This window comes from Brienomyrus brachyistius, unplaced genomic scaffold, assembly GCF_023856365.1.
Source record: "Brienomyrus brachyistius isolate T26 unplaced genomic scaffold, BBRACH_0.4 scaffold44, whole genome shotgun sequence".
NCBI lineage: Eukaryota > Metazoa > Chordata > Actinopteri > Osteoglossiformes > Mormyridae > Brienomyrus > Brienomyrus brachyistius.
In genome coordinates, this window is record NW_026042319.1 from 484,898 (window position 1) to 503,240 (window position 18,343).

An 18,343-nucleotide genomic window follows, 5' to 3' on the forward strand; every position below is an offset into this window, starting at 1 on the left:
CTGCTAATCTTCATGCACAGCTTGTCCAAGTGAAGGGTTATAAATCCACATTTTCTGTTTTTTTTTTTTTTTCCAGTTTTACCTTTCCAAAACACTAGAGAGAGCTAATTTGAACCTTAGGTTATCAGTCCAATTCATATAATTGTTCTTGGTAACTATATGACAAAAAGGAAGAATCACAATCATTAATATTTCTGGTAGGAGACCAGGGAGAAACATAACAGCAATCAGAACAATATATTTTATGTCTTTGAAACTCTTTTTTCACTGGCCATGCTTATTTTCAATTAAACTGAGATGAACTCTGCTTGCGTTTCCTGTGCTTCATTATCCACCCAACCCGCCATGGGTTCTGCTCAATGAGTGAAGTAATATGTGGACCTTTTCACTGACTTGTAACAAATATTACAATAATCTCTTGCTGCACAATCTTACTTTAAGCCCATGACGCCATGTAAGGCTGGCCGATACGAACCAAAAATCATATATCTGTATTGTTTAGCTGATGGTGATATCCAATACATATCTCAATAATTTTCCCATAAACTAACAACCAAAAGACAGTTCCAAGTCAGAACCAAATGTTCTCAATGTCACACAGGCACTTTTATTAACATACAGCTGTACATGTACATGAAAAAATGCCTCAAAAATAAACTATGGGCATATATAGTTTTACCAACCAGCTCCTCTTTGCTAGCTTGCCTCATGTATCTGTCTCCATGTTATTGCGGCATCCAGAACTTGTGAATAAGGGGGAGGGGTGGGGCAAGGTGCAGTTGTGTGAGAGACAGACAGAGATAAAGAGTAGAAGAAGGCGAACTGGCGGTACTACGAGCGTAATTTTAAAGCAACATAAATCGATACATTGTGTCATCCTATATCTCATATGAAAATATATCAATATAGCTTAAAAACTCCATATCTCCAAGCCTTAATGTTATGCAATACCTGAAAGGTAGAGCTGGGTAAATTTTATTAATCAATTTACATTTTTGGTTTAGCACAGGGTGCAAAAATGAAAATCACGATTCACTTTAACCTGGGTAATTACAGTGCGCTGCACCCACTCGCTGTCAAGTCACCCCACCCTCCGGACACAAGCACACAGAAGCAAGAGGGCAGCATATATGTCAACAAGTGCAGTTATCTGGAAGCAGTTCAGTCATACATGATCTGACATTGAACAAACCACTGTCCATTGCACACTATGTTGAAAGTCTGTGGCAATGAAAGGCAGCAGCATGACAGATGTATTTTAGCATCTCCAATAGAGGCATGCAGCCAAGTGGGTAAAGTGTGTGGCTCTGCAACATGCGCAACCCAGTGACAGCCCCCAAATGCCTAGTAAGAGGCAGGGAACAATAACGACATCATTAACTTATTGTGTCCCACCCAGTGTTTCTGTTTTTGTTGCACTGAGCATGGAGCAGGTGTTAAGCAATCCGATAATTAACATTCTTGCTTGGGCAAATGAAAGAATATATGTAGAGACCAAAAAAATTAGTCAAAAGACTAAACATACCACACGTTTTAATATAATGCTCTGTATTAGAGAATCTAAACAGTAATTCCTTAAAATTGTACTATAATGTATGGTGCTTAGACAAGTTTCTTAATTTAAGCTAAGAGCCCAGTCTGCTGTTTCTCCCACCAATCATCCAGGAAATCCCCCAGCTTCAATCCCCACTGCTTTAGGTTCCAGCCTGAGCACACCAGTGAGTAATCACATGAACTTTCTTAATTAACAGAACAACATCTGAAACATCGGGGGCCAGCGAGGCACCCTGCCTCTTGCAAATTCAGAGGAAAGTGTGGGGTGCAAAACTCATGGATGTGGGTTTTTAATCACAGAAAGCTCCAGACAATAAGAAAACTGCGTGTCAGACGAGATGCCTGGTGCAGTACTACACTTGGTCATTCGAGGACACCAGCAACAAAAAGACTGACCAGTTCAGTTGATCAAGAACTAAGAATGTAAAAAAATAAAAAAACACAAATAAACAAACATATGTTCAACAACAACCGCATTCTGTTTGCAACCTAATACTTCAAATTCCAGAGTGCTCTGTGTGGAATTTCCACTGCTCTTTACAATCTTCAGCTGTTCCAATCAATAATATGGCTAATCATTATGAGACACACGCAGGCGACCTTCAGATTAAGTTATCTTCTTGCTTCATGTGAATTCTACAATAATTATCATTGTGTCAACTAAATTAGACCACTGATTTCACATAAAGACAAAATACTCTGATATTATGCATAAGCAATCATTTGCACCTGTCAATGATATTTCTTTTAGTTGTACATTTTGTGGTATAAACTTCACAAACACTACATCATGAAAGGATAACAGGAGTAAAATGTAGTAAAATGTGGCACAGAAATCACTACAACGGTAAATATGGCCAGTTAAACAAATTACAAAACAAACTTGTAACGCACATAACAACACGTCATCTGAAAACATTGCGTCTTCTCTTAAGATCCACAAAAGCTAAAACCCTTGAATATTAAACATTACAGCCCCCCTATGGGCATTATTGCAACTGCAAGGACTTACGTAATGTGTCGTTCCTGTTGAGCCTAGACACACAATACACAAAACATTTACATTTTACATATTTAGCAGACACTTCTGTTCAACAACGTACAAATGAGTCTATTAACATATGCATGGGATAACCAGGGAAATAAATCACAGCAGGGAGGTCTTCGACCTGCAGACTAAATAATCTCTACCATGCCACACCAATAAACACCAAATGAGCCAAAGCACTGAAATAGATTTTTTATTGCTAGTTTTCCCGCTGACAACATATTTTGCTATATATAAATACGTAAACTTACAACTACTGTATTTCTGTATTTTCCCTTCGTCTTTCAACTGTTTGGCGCCACCTAGTGACAAAACACAGAAAAAATATTTGCCACTATCCCTGAATTAACACCGATGACGATGAAGTCATTCAATGCGGTTTCTTAGAAAATGCCACAGACCACATTCCAATAATTGTCTGTTTAGATAAAGCTATTTTTTCAGATTACCAAATTTCTGACAAAACATATCAATCGTGGTCATGCATAATTTCAACGCAATAATTTTAGGGCGTTTTGAGATACTGTAGCAAAGGGCAGAAACAAGTTGTGTGAACTACTTTAATTTCTGAGGATATAATATCAAGCGTATCGTATGAACCCACCCCCTGATGATGTATCATCGTTTAACAGCGCAAATCACAAAGAAATAGCAGTCACTTCGTCGGGCCAATTTCTCCCCTTTGATCACGATGAAAATGAATGGCCCGACTCGCTTTTACAATACTCCACACTCTTTGTAGAAGCTTAGATCAGGGGTTTTCGGCCGTGCGTCCACAAGCCATTGGATGGCCACAGAACAGTTTACACGTACAGTAAATTCAAGATATTACTATCCGTTTTACGCGATGCCAATATATTTAAGGGAAACGTACCCCAAAACGATTTTCACTTGCCTTACGTTGGTGCGTGATCACGTATTCGTGGTAGGGGATCCCTAGCTCTAGCACATTTTCATTTGGGGGTCTCTGGATTATGAAAGTTTGAAACCGCCTGAGCCATATCCCACGCTCAACGCTAGCCATGTTCCAGATACAAACCAAATTATTCGGTAGCTGCCAGCTTAAAAGGTAAATTCAGCCATAAAACAACGGTGATTACAATGTCGTGAATTTTCTTAGTATTAAAATTACGTTGTATTTTAATACAAGGACTAAAAGCAAACAAAATACAAAACTGCAAAATGCCTATGCGTATCATCACCACAGCACTCGCCTTCGGTTATACATTTTTTTTAAATAAGAAAAAAAACACTGTAATTCATCTTCAAATAGATACGAAGGCACATTTGATTCTTACACTGCCTACTATATAGCCGTAATTTATAAACTCCAAACAAATTTAAAATACTCGAAATAGTTTCATATTCTGGCTCACCTGTGAGGTACACGGCTAAGAAGCTGAAAACCAAAGCTTGCAAGTTCAAAATGAAATGTTAACTAACCAGAATAACACGTACAATAAATGCCCACCCCCCACAACTTTCAGAAACAACAAATTAGTGAAACGTCTACTTATTCTTACATCATCATCTCCCCACGGAAATCAATAAAAAGTATCCCTGCATTACAATTCTTACCCACTGAGGACAATTTTGTGTAGCTGATTAACATTTTAAATCTCGCAAAAGTTGATGTAACAAATATTAAGTCAATAAGTTTACAGCAACACAATAAGTAGAAGTTTGCACATTTATACATTTCTCTAACCGCAATGACTTCGAAATATTTTAAAGTACCCATCTGCGTCTTCAGCGTCGGGACTGAACAGAAGCGATTGTCCTTTGCTCGCGTCGAAACCCGACTTTACCTCAGAAATCCTCCAGAAAGCACTAAAATTTGTCAATAATTTATACGCTTAACTAAAAATTTAGTTTTTAAATGAAAACACAGGCTGGCTCCAATTGTATTAAGCGGAGGGGGCAGTTCCAGCACAGTGCCGTTCGCGAGGACCGTTAACGGTCGCATTTTAAACATTGGCGCTCGCGAAGCGGTCGCGTTCTGGCACGTGACGGAACGTCCCCTTTTATTTCTGCGACGAATTCCCTAAACAAGCACCAAAATGACATCTCCTGTTCATATCCCAACAAAGAATATCTCTGCGACGATCAAACGTGCAGTCACCAGATATAAATAATTTACCGCCATTTTGCTCACTTTTTCATTTTGTTACTCTTCAGTCGGGAATCTTGGAATATTTAATTTAAAATGTATTTTTAGAATAATGCAATGCTCGAATAATGGTGACAACGACAATGCAACTGGACGATATGCAAGTCCTCTCATGGTGAACTGCGCCAAACCGATACATTACAGTCGGCACACTTTATTTGTAGTTCCGCGTTTTCTCGATTATATTCGCAGCTGAATACACTTACTCCGGATTATTTGTTATATGTGCCTACTCGCTTTTCACATTGTGGATCAAAGGCTTTTCACAAAAAAAATATTTTTTGCCGCCTTAAATTAACGGAGGTGAATATTAAGGGAAATATTTCTTAATTACAACGGTAGAAAGTTGTACCTATTACACGTTTAAAAAAATCTACTTATGCGCAGTTCATTCTTAATTTGAATATGAAAAGGAAACATTTGAAATGAAATACGAGCAGATGGGGTATGTACGCAATTGACCATGTGCGCATAAATTTCCCTGTAGGAAAAAGAAAAGAGAACTCTGTCAAACTTTTCCTATATGGGATAGAAATTTACCCAAAAACACGTCAGAATATACAGCGTAATGCCCCTCTGAAGTTTCAGTTTTGCACATTTGTTTATTTATTCATTTATAAGACCAATTCAGGTTCAAAGAACAAATACATTGTAGCCATTATAGTCCCCAGCCTTAGTCTTTTTCCATTTGACCTTGCTAAGGTCTGTTCTACCCAATATGCACATATTTAATAGTCATTCATACCGCTCCCCTCCACTACTAGCGTATATAACCCCCCCCCCCCCCCCCACAGAATTAACAGCGGCTAATTTATATAATTAATTCTTTGCTACTTAGTGCACAAAACGATAAATATGCCATATATTGATGTAGGGAGTGTTTTATTTGGGAAACTTATGAAAATATTTGCCATGAGCAAAACTCGCGTCATTTTCTGTTTTGGTTTAACCAACAGAGGGTGCCAAAACTCGTAACACTGCTGAACGCTATAAATATGTATTACTAAGGCTAAACGTATTATTTATTTAATTAACATTTTATTTTATTTTGCTTTGTGCTTTGTAATTTTGAATCCAAAATACGCGCAGTCACTTACTGACACTTGTATAAACAATTTCAACGTTTTTTTGTTTATCGTATAAATATGCATGTATGCAGTCAATTACAAACCAACTTATTTTTGTGTATATTATATTTCCCTTCGCTGTTTTATTAGACATAAAGCAAGCACCTACATGTGAAACTGCAATAACGGGACAGCCATGACGCACTGTGAGAATTTATGCAAAAAACACTTATAGGCCTATAAGAAACTTTATATGTTCATTTTAGCACGAATATACAGTTGAGAAGAAATGTGCTTGGAATATAGATTTTTTTTCTTTCCAAAGTATTTTAAAGGAACAATGTATCGTCAAGAATTACATTTCACCAGATTTTTGAAAACTTTCTTTCACTTTAATCTTTCAGAAGAGTAGTTCAGCTCTACATAATTATTTTTACACAAGACTGTGAACGATGTCGTATAATAAGAAATGGTGTTTTTTTTCATCCATAAAATGTGCATCCAGTAAAATAAATTGTGGCTGAACTAATATTTCCAAATAAATGAAACTGTAAATGCCAAAAAGCCTCTATGACAAACAACTAGGGACAGCGTAGGTTAATAGTAACTATGAGGTGTAAAATTTGGCCAGGGCGTAATATTATAAAAGAATAAGACAGAAGACAGTATAAATGAGCCACAAGGTGGCGTTTATTGCACTCGTACATTCATTCGCTCTAACTCGCACACACTGCCCACCCGGCGGGTCAGCCCGACTACCCACACCACGTACAGTGGGCCCACACAAACCACTATTTACAGCACTAAACATTAAATGCCACACGTGACATTACTTTACAACACACCTACAACACGAGAGACGACGACTGCGCAAAGCTATTTACATTAACGCATTACACACAGCATTACAGGACTGGGACCGGTGCAACACGTCGCACTGCCCGCCCCAGATCCCGACAGCTCTACATTGTTTTGTATTGTAAGTCAACAGAAAAAAAACATTCCATGACATTCGCATATGTTTTCAAATACTTGATGCTACATAGCAACATATTTATAATCTGCCTATCTGAGTGCTTTGTAATTTTAAACAATCAGATTTATATTGTTCAGCGACACAATTCGCTCCTTCTAAAAACAGAGGGCAGTGATGTAATGCATGTCCTTCGTTCTCAAAGCCGGACTGCTTAAATCACACTACCGACGGCATTTCGCTGTATGTCACGTCCATTAGTATTTCTTCAGAGGCAATGAGAAATTGTTACATTTTAACAATTAATAAAGTAGATAGATTAAACTATTTTGTTTTATTCAGCAGACTAGTAAATTCTTCAAACATAAACCAACACTATCAATTTAAGTCCTTAAATCCCAAAAGAATCTCACACACAGGGCCGGTCAGTCCTGTAGGCCAGTGTTTCTCAGACCAGTCCTCGTGGATCTCCAGATGGTCCACATATCTGCTCTCTCCCACTTCCCTGGGAGTTGAGAGGGAACAAAAATGTGCACTGTCTGGGGATGCACGAGGACTGGTTTGACAAACACTGCTATAAGCAACATAGGTGGACATTGCCACCATTTGAGGGAGGTGGAGGGGCACTGGTGTTGCCCACCTAGGGCGCCATATCAGCTACGACTGGTACTGCAGTCACACAGATCATGTTATGTCGTACATATCTTCTGTACTGTACTTGAACAGTTATTTAAATGGTGATTTTGCACAGGCACAGCAGAAGTAAGTGTTATGACAGGGCATGGTGAAGATGGAAGAAGGTGACAATCCACGGAGAAGCTCTGAGAACCAACTGCATTATTACACAAACTGCACACACCAGGGAACAGGACAAAAGAAAGGGACCGTGAGGGGTCAAAAGCAAACAGGAAAAATAAAAACAAACTAAAGAAACCACTAAGTACAAACAGCTATGGAACAGAGCAAGTGAGGGAGCAGGACTAGCAAACAAGCAGAGCTGCAAACGTGCAGTGACATGAACAATGACTGATTGGGAAAATGAACCAAGGCAGGCACTGAAATACATAGACAACAAGGACTAACAAAGGGCAGGTGTGGACTATAACCAAATCAATGGATCAAGAAGGCACAGGACAACATGAAACAGGTGGAATACGATTAATAAACAGAAGAAACTATGGACGAAAAACAGTCGAGGCCCAGTGAGAACTTATGACCAGAGGCTGGATGATCAACCCATTGAGCTATACAGCAGTCCATGGAGGAGGGAAACGCACTAAGGACTTAGGATGAAGACAGAGGAGGAAACAGGATGGCCAGTGAAAATCGCTGGCTGAATGGGGACAAAGCATTTGGGACAGGACCAGATGGACGCCGACCCTGACAGTAACTGCTCTTTGCTGAAAACAAACATCAAGATGTCAATTTATCACAGTAGGATGTGACAGATACGATCACAGGTACGATTTCCACAGAATTAATAGTGAAACTATGCATTTTTAACTGTCGACTTACTATCCGCCTGCCTTGTCATATTCAAATGTAAAAAGGTAGCTAATCAACGTAATAAACTGCTGAGGGATTTTGCCATTTATTCTATAAAACATATTCCTGGACGAGACAGCAGTGGTGTTTAAACTAGAACAGTCGGCAGAATCTAGAGCTAAGTGCATCATTGCTTAAGTCACCCTGCAAAGACGGCGATGACTCCTGACTCCCTCCCTTCTCCAAATCCTTTTCTGTTCCTGTACCAGTTGATTGTTGAGTACCTGTTTGAGGTGAAGAGATGGGTACAGGTTTCAATTTTCTGCATGCAGCATTCTAGCTGGGGACTCAAATTTCGTTATCCATGAGCAGATTTGCACTTAAAAGACATGTCTACACCAATGTGTATTGTATGCCTACAATATTCTTCTGTCTATTGATGGAAAGATGGATATTCCCAGTTTAGTAAAATCAGCATTTTCAGCCACGATAGACTTTTTTCCCCATGCCTGCTCACCTGGTCTATTCTCAGTGATCTCCTGTTGGCCATCACTGTACACGTAAGGCTCTTCTGTTCCTCTGCCCATAATTCTGTCCTCAGAAAGGCCGAGATTCTGCAGGAGGAAGTATGTGGTCATCAGGCCTTTTCCTTTGACCTGGATCTCCCCTCTCTCTGTGATTTCAAAGCCTTTATTCTCAAGTTCTCTGTGGGAATCAATGTAATCACGTTAATATGTGAAAATCTTTATGTGCTACATCAATCACATGGGATTTTGTTTCCATATAAATGAAATGTAAGACTTGTTATACGTCCCCAAGCTGGTTGTAACATAAAGGCATGAGCACCTGTATGTGGTGGGGCTGAGGTGTATATGGTCCGGGACTCCATGACTCTCCATGCGAGAAGCTGTATTGACTGTGTCCCCAAAAAGGCAGTATCGTGGCATCTTCTCCCCAACCACTCCGGCCAACACCGGCCCAGTGTGGAGACCCACCCGGATCTGCGAGAAGCACACAACAACCCACAACATAATGTTAGCTAGATTCAATCTCTACCATAATCAAAGTTTTAGGAAGTTATCTAAAAGGGAAGCAGCTGAAATGTAATTATTGATAGACAGATACTTTATTGATCCCAAAGCAAATTTAGGCATCCAGTGCCTAACACATACAAAAGACCACTATTCAAAATAATAACAGGAAGAATGATAAGACTGACAAAACTGCCAGTAGTGACAATAATAATAATGATGAAATGTAAAGTAGTAAGAATACTAATCACTACAGAGTAACTATTTAATGGCCAGTGGATGCAGTGGCCAGTGGATGCAGTTTATTTGCCAGTGGATGCAGTGGTACTGCAAGTGGAAAGGAATGTGCAAGCAAGGCACTGTGAATTACTGCATACTAGAAATGTAAATGTTATAATTCAATAATACTAAAAATACTATAATGATATACATACTATAAATAGTATACAATACTACAATAGGATACAAATATACTCACAACAATACCCCTGACTAAATGGAAACCGGAGTACTAAACCGGGCTGACCTGGATTGGGTTTGCGGTAATGGGGTTTGTCACTTCTCGGGCAGCAATCCGCATACCCAAGGCAAAGTTTGCCACACGCTCAGCATGGCTGCTGGTTGGAACAGGAACTCCTCCCACCACCATGTAAGCATCTCCAATGGTTTCCACCTGCAGGGCCAAACATGTGATTCAGGCACTACACGTGATTGTGTTGAAATAAAAAGGCGGTATTGCTTTGTCATAGCTTGCTCGGGAACATGGCCTGTAAGTGAATGAAAATTATGGAAATGTGACCCTACCTAAATTACAATCCCAGCTATGGCCCAATAGTAGCATATCCCTTTGTTTCAGGTGCAATTTTCAGCTGTGCTACTGAAATGGCTAATTGGAGTCTCTGAGACATCATAATCTGCCCATGAGGAGAGTATGTGCTCAGCGATGGACCAACATCCCATTTAGGGTATACCCCAGTCGTGTGCCATATGTTGAGTGGGACAGGCTCCAGGCCCCCCGTGAGCTTGACATGGATAAATGGTCAGAAGATGAATGGATAGGTGCTACAAGGACGTATGGGATGCCTCCACAAACCTTGGTAACCAGGTGCTTGGCATGATACCGAAAAGCTACGTTACCTTGTAAACATCGTGAACGTTGGTCAGTCGGTCAAACCTGGAGTACATGGAGTTGAGCATGTTGACTATCTGGATGGGCTCACAGGCAGCGCAGATGTTGGTGAAGGTCACCACATCGCTGAACAGAATTGTGCACACCTTGAACTCACCTGGGAGAGTGGAGAGCATTTGCAAATGTTGCAAATCTGATTATGTAATAAATTGAGTGCCAGGGCATGGTTGTAAATCATATTATGTATAGAACATAATTAAATAAAAAATTTTAAGCTACATATTGTTTTAGACAGAAGTCTAGGCAACTACATACCCCTGGGACCTATATATTTCAAAAGAAACAGTTAATAAAGAAACGGATCAGGAATCAGCAGTCAGTCCTTTCTGTTCTTCAGAGGATGCCACACCTGCTTCAACCTTCTTGCCTTCCTTGAGTCGGTTGGCCACATGGCGGGGCAGCATGGCATACAATAGAGTCTCTGTCTTCTTCTTCTCTACCTCCAGGTTACGGGAGAGAACCCGCAGCTCCTCCTTCTTGCGCTCCAGCTGGTTGGAGAGCTCAATCTCAGCCAGCCGCTGCTGGTTGAGCAGGATGAGGTCACGCGTCGTGTCATGAGGTGCAATGTCAGAGATGTACAGGCCTCGTTTCTCCAGCTCTTGAAGGCTGCGCAGCTTTGGTGAGCACAAGTACACCATGCAGTTCAATGAAGTCATCCACACCATTTGACCTAGGATGATAACAGTTCAGTTACTCTCATTAGCTAAGGGAGATGTATTGCATTATGACTGCCCACTAGAGATGACCAAGTAAAGCTTCATGAACCATTTGCTGTATTTTCTGACCCCACTAGATGGTGCTCTTGCTCTGCTTTGGGGCATGCTTTGAGCCGTTTTATGAACAGTGAGCACCACCTAGTGGGGTCAGAAAATACAGCAAACGGTTCATGGAGCTTAATTTGGCCATCACTACTGCCCACCACAGTAGCATAACTATATCTTTTTATAAAATAAAAGTAACATTTCTCAGATACCCTGCCATAATTTTGAGAATGACTTTTAGTCTTCCTGAACCAAGTAAGACAGTAACAAATCATAAACAGCGATATATACATTAAATGATATATACTATGCAATTGAAAGCATGATTGGCTATTGGGGCTAACCTATCTATAACGACGCTATAGTGGCACCTCGGAGTTTGAGCATTGACTGTTGCTGATAGGACTCTGGAAGCATCTCCCTCCTGGTCTTCAGCACAAACTGACTATTGATGAATTTCCTGATGCTCTCAATGTTGAAGGTGACCTCAGGGTGGACAATGCTGAAGTACTCATCCAGCCTGATGTCCATTGTCTGCAGTCCTGGGACGAATTTCTGGATGTTGATCCCAGTCTGTTTCACCTTGAGCTGTGTGCCACAATAAGTCAGGTTTTGGTACCAGGGTTTAAGTGGTTTTAAGCACTTAAGGACACTAGCCAGAGAACTGGGAAATACTGTATGCAGCACTGCAATCAGCTCAAATTGCTTGTCAACCATCAAAACCAGTAATCTTGGGTGACAGAGCGAATGGCAATTCACTCTGACAACATTTAGCACAAATTTGCTCCTTTGTTGCATGGCCCTGAGTGTCTGCACTCCATACTGAAAACGTCAGTCTGCCTCATATACTTAGGAATCAAAAGCAGCGAATGTCTTACATTCTCGTCAAAGACAATGTGGAAAGGAAAGGCATTACAGAAGGTCTGCTCCTCAATCCACAGCTTTTTGGGATAGCAGGGGGTGAACGAGTTCATGAGTTTGCCTGGGAAAACAGTGCATGGCAGTTTATTTTCTGGCGGACAGTTACAGTGGTAGTCACATACTGTAGCACATGACATAAACCCCAGCATTCAGGAAACGTGGCAAAATCTTCAGTATTCCTTATAAAAATACATACATTTTCCTTCGATTCTCCTTCAATTGAATAATGTTAACTAACATTCATGCTGTCCCCAAATTAATCATCATGGCTTAGGTGCCCTGGTGGTCCCATTTCTGCAGTCTGCAGGGGACGGTGAACTCACACACACAGTCAGGTTGGAATCACTGTTAAACTGCGAAGAGAAGTGACTCCTCCTGAAACTTCATGTTCTTATTTTTGCATCACAGTTACTTTCTAGAAAACATTTGTATCCAATGTGACCTTGTAGCTTGATCAGGATGTCGTAGTGGCAGAGTGGTTCAGTGACAGCAGTGGTGTATACGGTTCGTGGTTTAAATCTGACGCACTGCGTGTGTGGAGTTTGCAGGTTCTTCCTGTGTCACGTGGGATTCCTTCTGCAGTCCAAAGAACCGATGCCTCTAAAATTGCCTGTAAAATATGATTGTGTTCTTTGTGCATGCGCTCTGTGATCCTGTCCAGTGTGTGCCCCATCCTTTTGCCCTATGATGTCTGGGATAGGCCCAAGGCACCTCCATAACTCTGACCAGGGAATTTAGTTAGCCCAGTGTTTCCCAAATCGGTCCTCTGGGACCCCCAGACAGTCCACATTTTTGCTCCCAGCCAGCTCTCAGTATGTAGGAAGCAAAAATGTGGGCTGTCCGGAGGGGTCCCCAAGAACTGGTTTGGGAAACACTAGATCAGAAGATAGATGGATGAAGCTAATCAGGTCAAGTACATCTAACCATCTTTTGTAAATTTACAATAGCAAAATCCCTCGAGGGAATTAAACCACCAATCCAAAGAAATCGATCCAGGCACTGATATACTAATTAAACAAATGTGTTCATGAGATTTTTCTTAGTGTTGAAATATTGTTTGAGGATAAAACATATTTAAGTACATCTGGGCAAGACAACAGAAAGACCGACCTTGCCCAAACTTGACAATGCTCCTCACGATTTCCCAAGGTGCCCTTCTTCCAGGACATGGTGGTAAGGTGGCATACCTGGACTTCATCTTCACAAAGTTTTCATCCCTTTGCTAACAGAAAAAAAAATGTTCTTTTTTTTTTTTGTCCAATATGATACTAAGTAGGGGTGGCGTGGTGGTGCAGTGGTTAGCACTGTTGCCTCACACCTCTGGGACCCAGGTTCGAGTCTCCGCCTGGGTCAAATGTGTGTGGAGTCTGCATGTTCTCCCCATGTCATTGTGGGGTTTCCTCCGGGTACTCCGGTTTCCCCCCACAGTCCAAAAACATGCTGAGGCTAATTGGAGTTGCTAAATTGCCAGTAGGAGTGCATGTGTGAGTGAATGGTGTGTGAGTGTGCCCTGCGATGGGCTGGCCCCCATCCTGGGTTGTTCCCTGCCTTGTGCCCATTGCTTCCGGGATAGGCTCCGGACCCCCCGCGACCCAGTAGGATAAGCGGTTTGGAAAATGGATGGATGGATGGTGATACTAAGTAACAAATCGCAGATATGAGTATAGTATATCATAAACTCTAAAGTAAACTACATATATCACAAAACCTTCAGAAGAACTACATTCAAAGGGAATCTAGAAAAATTCTCAGAGAAAAACATGCAGAGTGCTGTGTCTCTAACGTGCATGAGCCTGAAGCTGCAGTGGACAGACTTCTCACACGGGCAGTTATTAATGGGATGGAAATCGGAGGAATATTCATATTCTGTCAGTACTTATTTCATTATTTGAAGATGGAATCAACACATGAATGTGTCAAAAGTATTTATACAGGAATGTCCAAACCACAGTTAACATGAGGGAAATACAAACTGCCCACAAACCTTCCTGTCCTCAATGTCAGCGCTGTCGTCACTGCCAGTCTGCTGAGATCGCTTCTTTGGTTTGTTCGTCATCTGCACAACCAAGAAGACCACGTGCTCTTTCTTTCCAGTGTGCTCGTTCTCCTCTGATTGGTTGAGGATGGTCATGTGGACCTGGCTGTCAAAGAAATCCTTGGCTACAGCTTCTATGATGCCTGTGGAGCGTGGGAATGCATCCATGAATACCGTAATGCCTCAAGAGAGATAAAGTCCACAGATAATGAAACCTTTTCCTGAAAGCCTAGTGGAAATCTGGTTTCCGTTCTTACAGTTAACTATAGCAGCAGCTTTGAAGTGAAATAACAGCAGCAGAAATGGAGGCAGATTGATTGTCGAATTCCTTGCCTGGAACAATATGGTAGAGTCCCCTCCGATCTGAGTAGTAATGTAACAGCATCTTTCCATCTTCTGTCTTCTCCACCCGAAAAGAAGGGGCATTCATTTGCTAAAAGAGGGGAAAGTTTTTGGGATGTTTTTAATTTTTACTTGTTGAACAGATAGATGCCATTTTTAATAATATTTTTTAAAATAAGGCAGGATACTCAGGTTTACACCCTAGATACCACGGGCAATTTCAGACCCTGCTACATTTGTAATCTTTTTTTTTTTCCTAATTCTTGGACTGTGAGGTAGCATAAAGCATAAATTGTGTATATAAAAACTGCTGCAGAATACTCGATGCGAATGGCAGTAAAGTTTAGGAGTGGGCACACCTGTTAATCCAGGTAGCATGGAAATAGCTCCTCACCTCATAAGAGAGGGCCAAGTAGCTGTGGAGGGCATCCAGGTTCTCAATGAAGTCCACAAGATTGCCCCCCAAGGTGCGCAGCATGGTGTCATAGCCAGACATCTTGCAGAAGCTGAAGAAGTACTCGCCGAACAGCTTGAGGACCACCTCAGAGGAAACCTCTGGATGAAATTGAGCGCATAATTAGAGAACCATATATTGCTAAGAGGTTCCATGACAACCAGTACATCTCCCCACCCCCAGTACAAATCAAATCCCGTGTCAGTACATCTCTGCTGTAAAATCATTTCAGCCATTTCAGCACCCAGGCACAGCTCTCCTGTTTCGGTTACTTGTATATTTATATATTCTACCTAAATGTCTACTGAGAAAAGAAACCAGAAACGTTAATTAAAATCTCTCCCCATGGTGGAAAAACAAGGAGCTTGCTGTTGACAAACCCCAATCAGAAAGCAGCATCCCTGTGGAAGGACAAAGTGTACGGATGGGACCAAGGTTCACACCTACCAATGGCCAAGAGAACCATACAACAGCTTCTGTGGTCAAATGGGTCTATGGCACCAATGAAGACCTCATAGGGGACGTTGTTAGCACCTGCTGGAGCTCTCCAGTGCCCTATATCACGGAGGCTTTCCAATCTGACACTGACCACAAACAACATGGTCCCTTACAGTGTCGGTTGGTGCAGTTGGAAATATTGACTATTATTGCTTTATGTTTGTTTTCATTCCATCTCAGGTGCATGTAGCATATGACATATTTAACGTTTTCCTGCCGAAATGATGCAGCCCTGTCTGTGATGCTTCAGCTGAGCGAGTTTTACCATAGTTTTTCAGCTCCGGCAAAATGCATGTCGGTCTGCCGACTTCAGTTACCGCTCTGCGTGTTGGAAAATCCCAAGGCTGGGACCCTAGACGAGACTCACCCAACATTTTACAGGCCTCCTGCACCAGGCGCAGGGTCAGCGTGTCATCATAAATCTCATAAGTCATAAATGATTCCTGGACCTCTGCCTTTGTCCTGGGGGGGTGGGGGGGTGGTAAGGGAATGGTGTGGAAAAATACCGGCAATTTAGGACATTTGTTCCTTTGAGGAATTCCCGATGAATAAAAATGCATTGACATAATTCATTTAAATTATCGCATGACACTCCTACAGCCTCAAATCCATGCAGATAAAACAAACCAAACCTTAATGTTTCCCACGTTTCTTCACCAAATTTCTCAATGACTAGAGATTTCAGGCAAGTGTTTATGAATCCGTACTGCAGAGACAGACGACAGAGCAGAGGACATTGTACACACAGAAAACGAGCTTTCCTGAATCTCATGAATAATCATATTGTCGATACCATGGTCAATTTTAGCCTCCTAAATCTTACTTCAAAGTATCTTCAAACACCATAATATCAGTTTCACTGACGAAACAGCAAGACTTTTTTGGCACCTGATTTTTCACTTATTATCTTTAGCTGAGATGTACGGACACTTTGCACACATGCAACAACTTGATAAATCTGGCTCTAAGTCATAATTGACAATTTTCCGCAAAGGGTAACCACTTTACTTAATGGGGCCAAATGCTCAGTAATAATTCAGTTACTATTCAAGTACAAATTAGGAACAAATGATGAACAAATATAGTTGCTGATGAACAAACATGATCAGTATTTCACTTGTGTTATTCATTACTTGTCTCTTCAGTAGTTCCTTCAGTAATTCACAAAGGTTTACAGAATTAACAGATATAGTAAATATAGTAACTGCTTGAAATAAAACATGTCATGGTTCATTAATAAGGAATTAACATGAGATGAGTATGCAACTAAGACTTAGTTTGTGGTTAATTAATACGTAAGTAATAGCATAATGCTGTATTGTTCGTGCCAAGTCGTAAAGTGTTACCCCATCGAAATGAAAATGAGGGACTGATTAACAGCACATGGTTAAAGGCTGGAAACAGCTGCACATTTATAATTTGCTGGCTCTATATCACTGCCCTGAAATGCACGCAAAGGACTTCTTACCATTTTCTCAGCTGTTTGTCTTGCACGGTCTTTATCCCACTTTGTGTTTGCTCTTCAGTGCCTGGACCAGACTGGTGATGGCTCTTCATTAAGGGACGTCTCTCATCCCATGAGGGCAGATGGCCACCTCCCTAACAAATACACACACAGACAGACAGACAGACAAACACACAGACAGACAGACAGACACAGACACACACAGGTTTGCAATTATATCTTTGTGGGGACTCTCCATTCATTTCTATGGGGAAAGCTCTTATGACCTTAAGTCCTACCCAGCTCTAACCTTAACCATAAAATATGAGAGTTTTGACATTTTTAGTTTTTGGATCTTTGTGGGGACCTGAGAAATGGTGCCCACGACGTCAAAACAACAGGTTTTTATCACATTGTTGGTCCCCACAATGTAATATAAACATATATACATACAACATAATCCCCCCCCTCAGACACACACACACACACACACAATATAATTGCTGTCTCCCACACATTTTAAAAACCTCACGCAAGAAGAAAGTTTGATCATTAATCTTCTTAGTCTGGTGTGGGTCAGTATCTGTGTGTTTACAGATTTGGAGGCCACGTCTTCATAAGAAATAAACGGAGCCATTCTGTTTGTCATGAAAAAATGATTAAAATCTAATTACGAAATCACGACATTTAAAATGTGAAAGACGGTTTCTTTTGCCACCTTGTGGTGAATATTAGACATTACTTTTTAATGTCTAACGTTTTCCTCCAGTAACATCCAGTATTCAAGACTGAAAGGATACCTAATGTGTAAACAATTGCACACATATTTGCAAAAGTGAAAGAGTTGTCACAATAAGATTTTACCAATTATACATTTCTTTTTTACATCATGACAGATATCACAAACGCATCTCTCAATAAAGAAATTCAAAGAGTTTTGAAGACAAACACCAGTGAAGAAGTTGAAAATTTTATTGTAGCAAATTTTTTACTTGCATGTTTCTTTTGCATCCGTTATCTACACGCACCAGTCGGTAAATTATACACAATTAAAACATTTTAATCCAACAGTCTTATAACTGTCTGTCATGGTCAGGGCTGCGAGGGGGTCTGCTGCCTATTCCAGGTGGCGTAGAGCACAAGGATGGACAAGATATCATCCATCACACACACACACACATACACACATACACACACACACACACACACACATACACACACACACATACATACACACACACATACACTCACACACATACACACACACTCACACACATACACACACACATACACTCACACACATACACACACACACACATACACACACACACACACATACACACACACACACACACACACACACACACACAC

The 18,343-nt window shown here is 40.9% G+C and overlaps 1 protein-coding gene and 1 long non-coding RNA gene across 2 annotated transcripts; both read right to left on the reverse strand.

The window, feature by feature from the left end:
- Nucleotides 1–711: 711 nt before the first annotated feature.
- LOC125722955 (uncharacterized) lies at nucleotides 712–4,573 on the reverse strand. The gene is made up of 3 exons (XR_007386693.1): nucleotides 2,854–4,573; nucleotides 2,567–2,589; nucleotides 712–2,190 (listed from the first exon to the last, which is right to left on the reverse strand). It is a non-coding gene; the product is annotated as an uncharacterized LOC125722955 (long non-coding RNA).
- Nucleotides 4,574–6,532: 1,959 nt separating this feature from the next.
- gucy1b2 (guanylate cyclase 1, soluble, beta 2) lies at nucleotides 6,533–17,064 on the reverse strand. Its single transcript, XM_048999234.1, has 15 exons — nucleotides 16,997–17,064; nucleotides 16,161–16,234; nucleotides 15,896–15,990; nucleotides 14,971–15,131; nucleotides 14,568–14,667; nucleotides 14,184–14,377; nucleotides 13,310–13,421; nucleotides 12,157–12,260; nucleotides 11,650–11,866; nucleotides 10,867–11,187; nucleotides 10,466–10,614; nucleotides 9,855–10,001; nucleotides 9,144–9,298; nucleotides 8,815–9,002; nucleotides 6,533–8,581 (listed from the first exon to the last, which is right to left on the reverse strand). Exons 1-15 carry the CDS (start codon nucleotides 16,997–16,999, stop codon nucleotides 8,451–8,453), a joined length of 2,151 nt encoding a protein of 716 aa, XP_048855191.1. The 5' UTR covers nucleotides 17,000–17,064; the 3' UTR covers nucleotides 6,533–8,450.
- Nucleotides 17,065–18,343: the final 1,279 nt, after the last annotated feature.

Excerpts from the sequence above, each read along its gene's own strand:
- gucy1b2 (XM_048999234.1), bottom strand. Across the intron at positions 14,668-14,970 it reads ACTTGGCCCTCTCTTATGAG|CAAATGAATGCCCCTTCTTT; the intron begins GTGAGGAGCTAT and ends CCCCTCTTTTAG. Across the intron at positions 10,615-10,866 it reads AGGCAAGAAGGTTGAAGCAG|GTGAGTTCAAGGTGTGCACA; the intron begins GTGTGGCATCCT and ends CCACTCTCCCAG.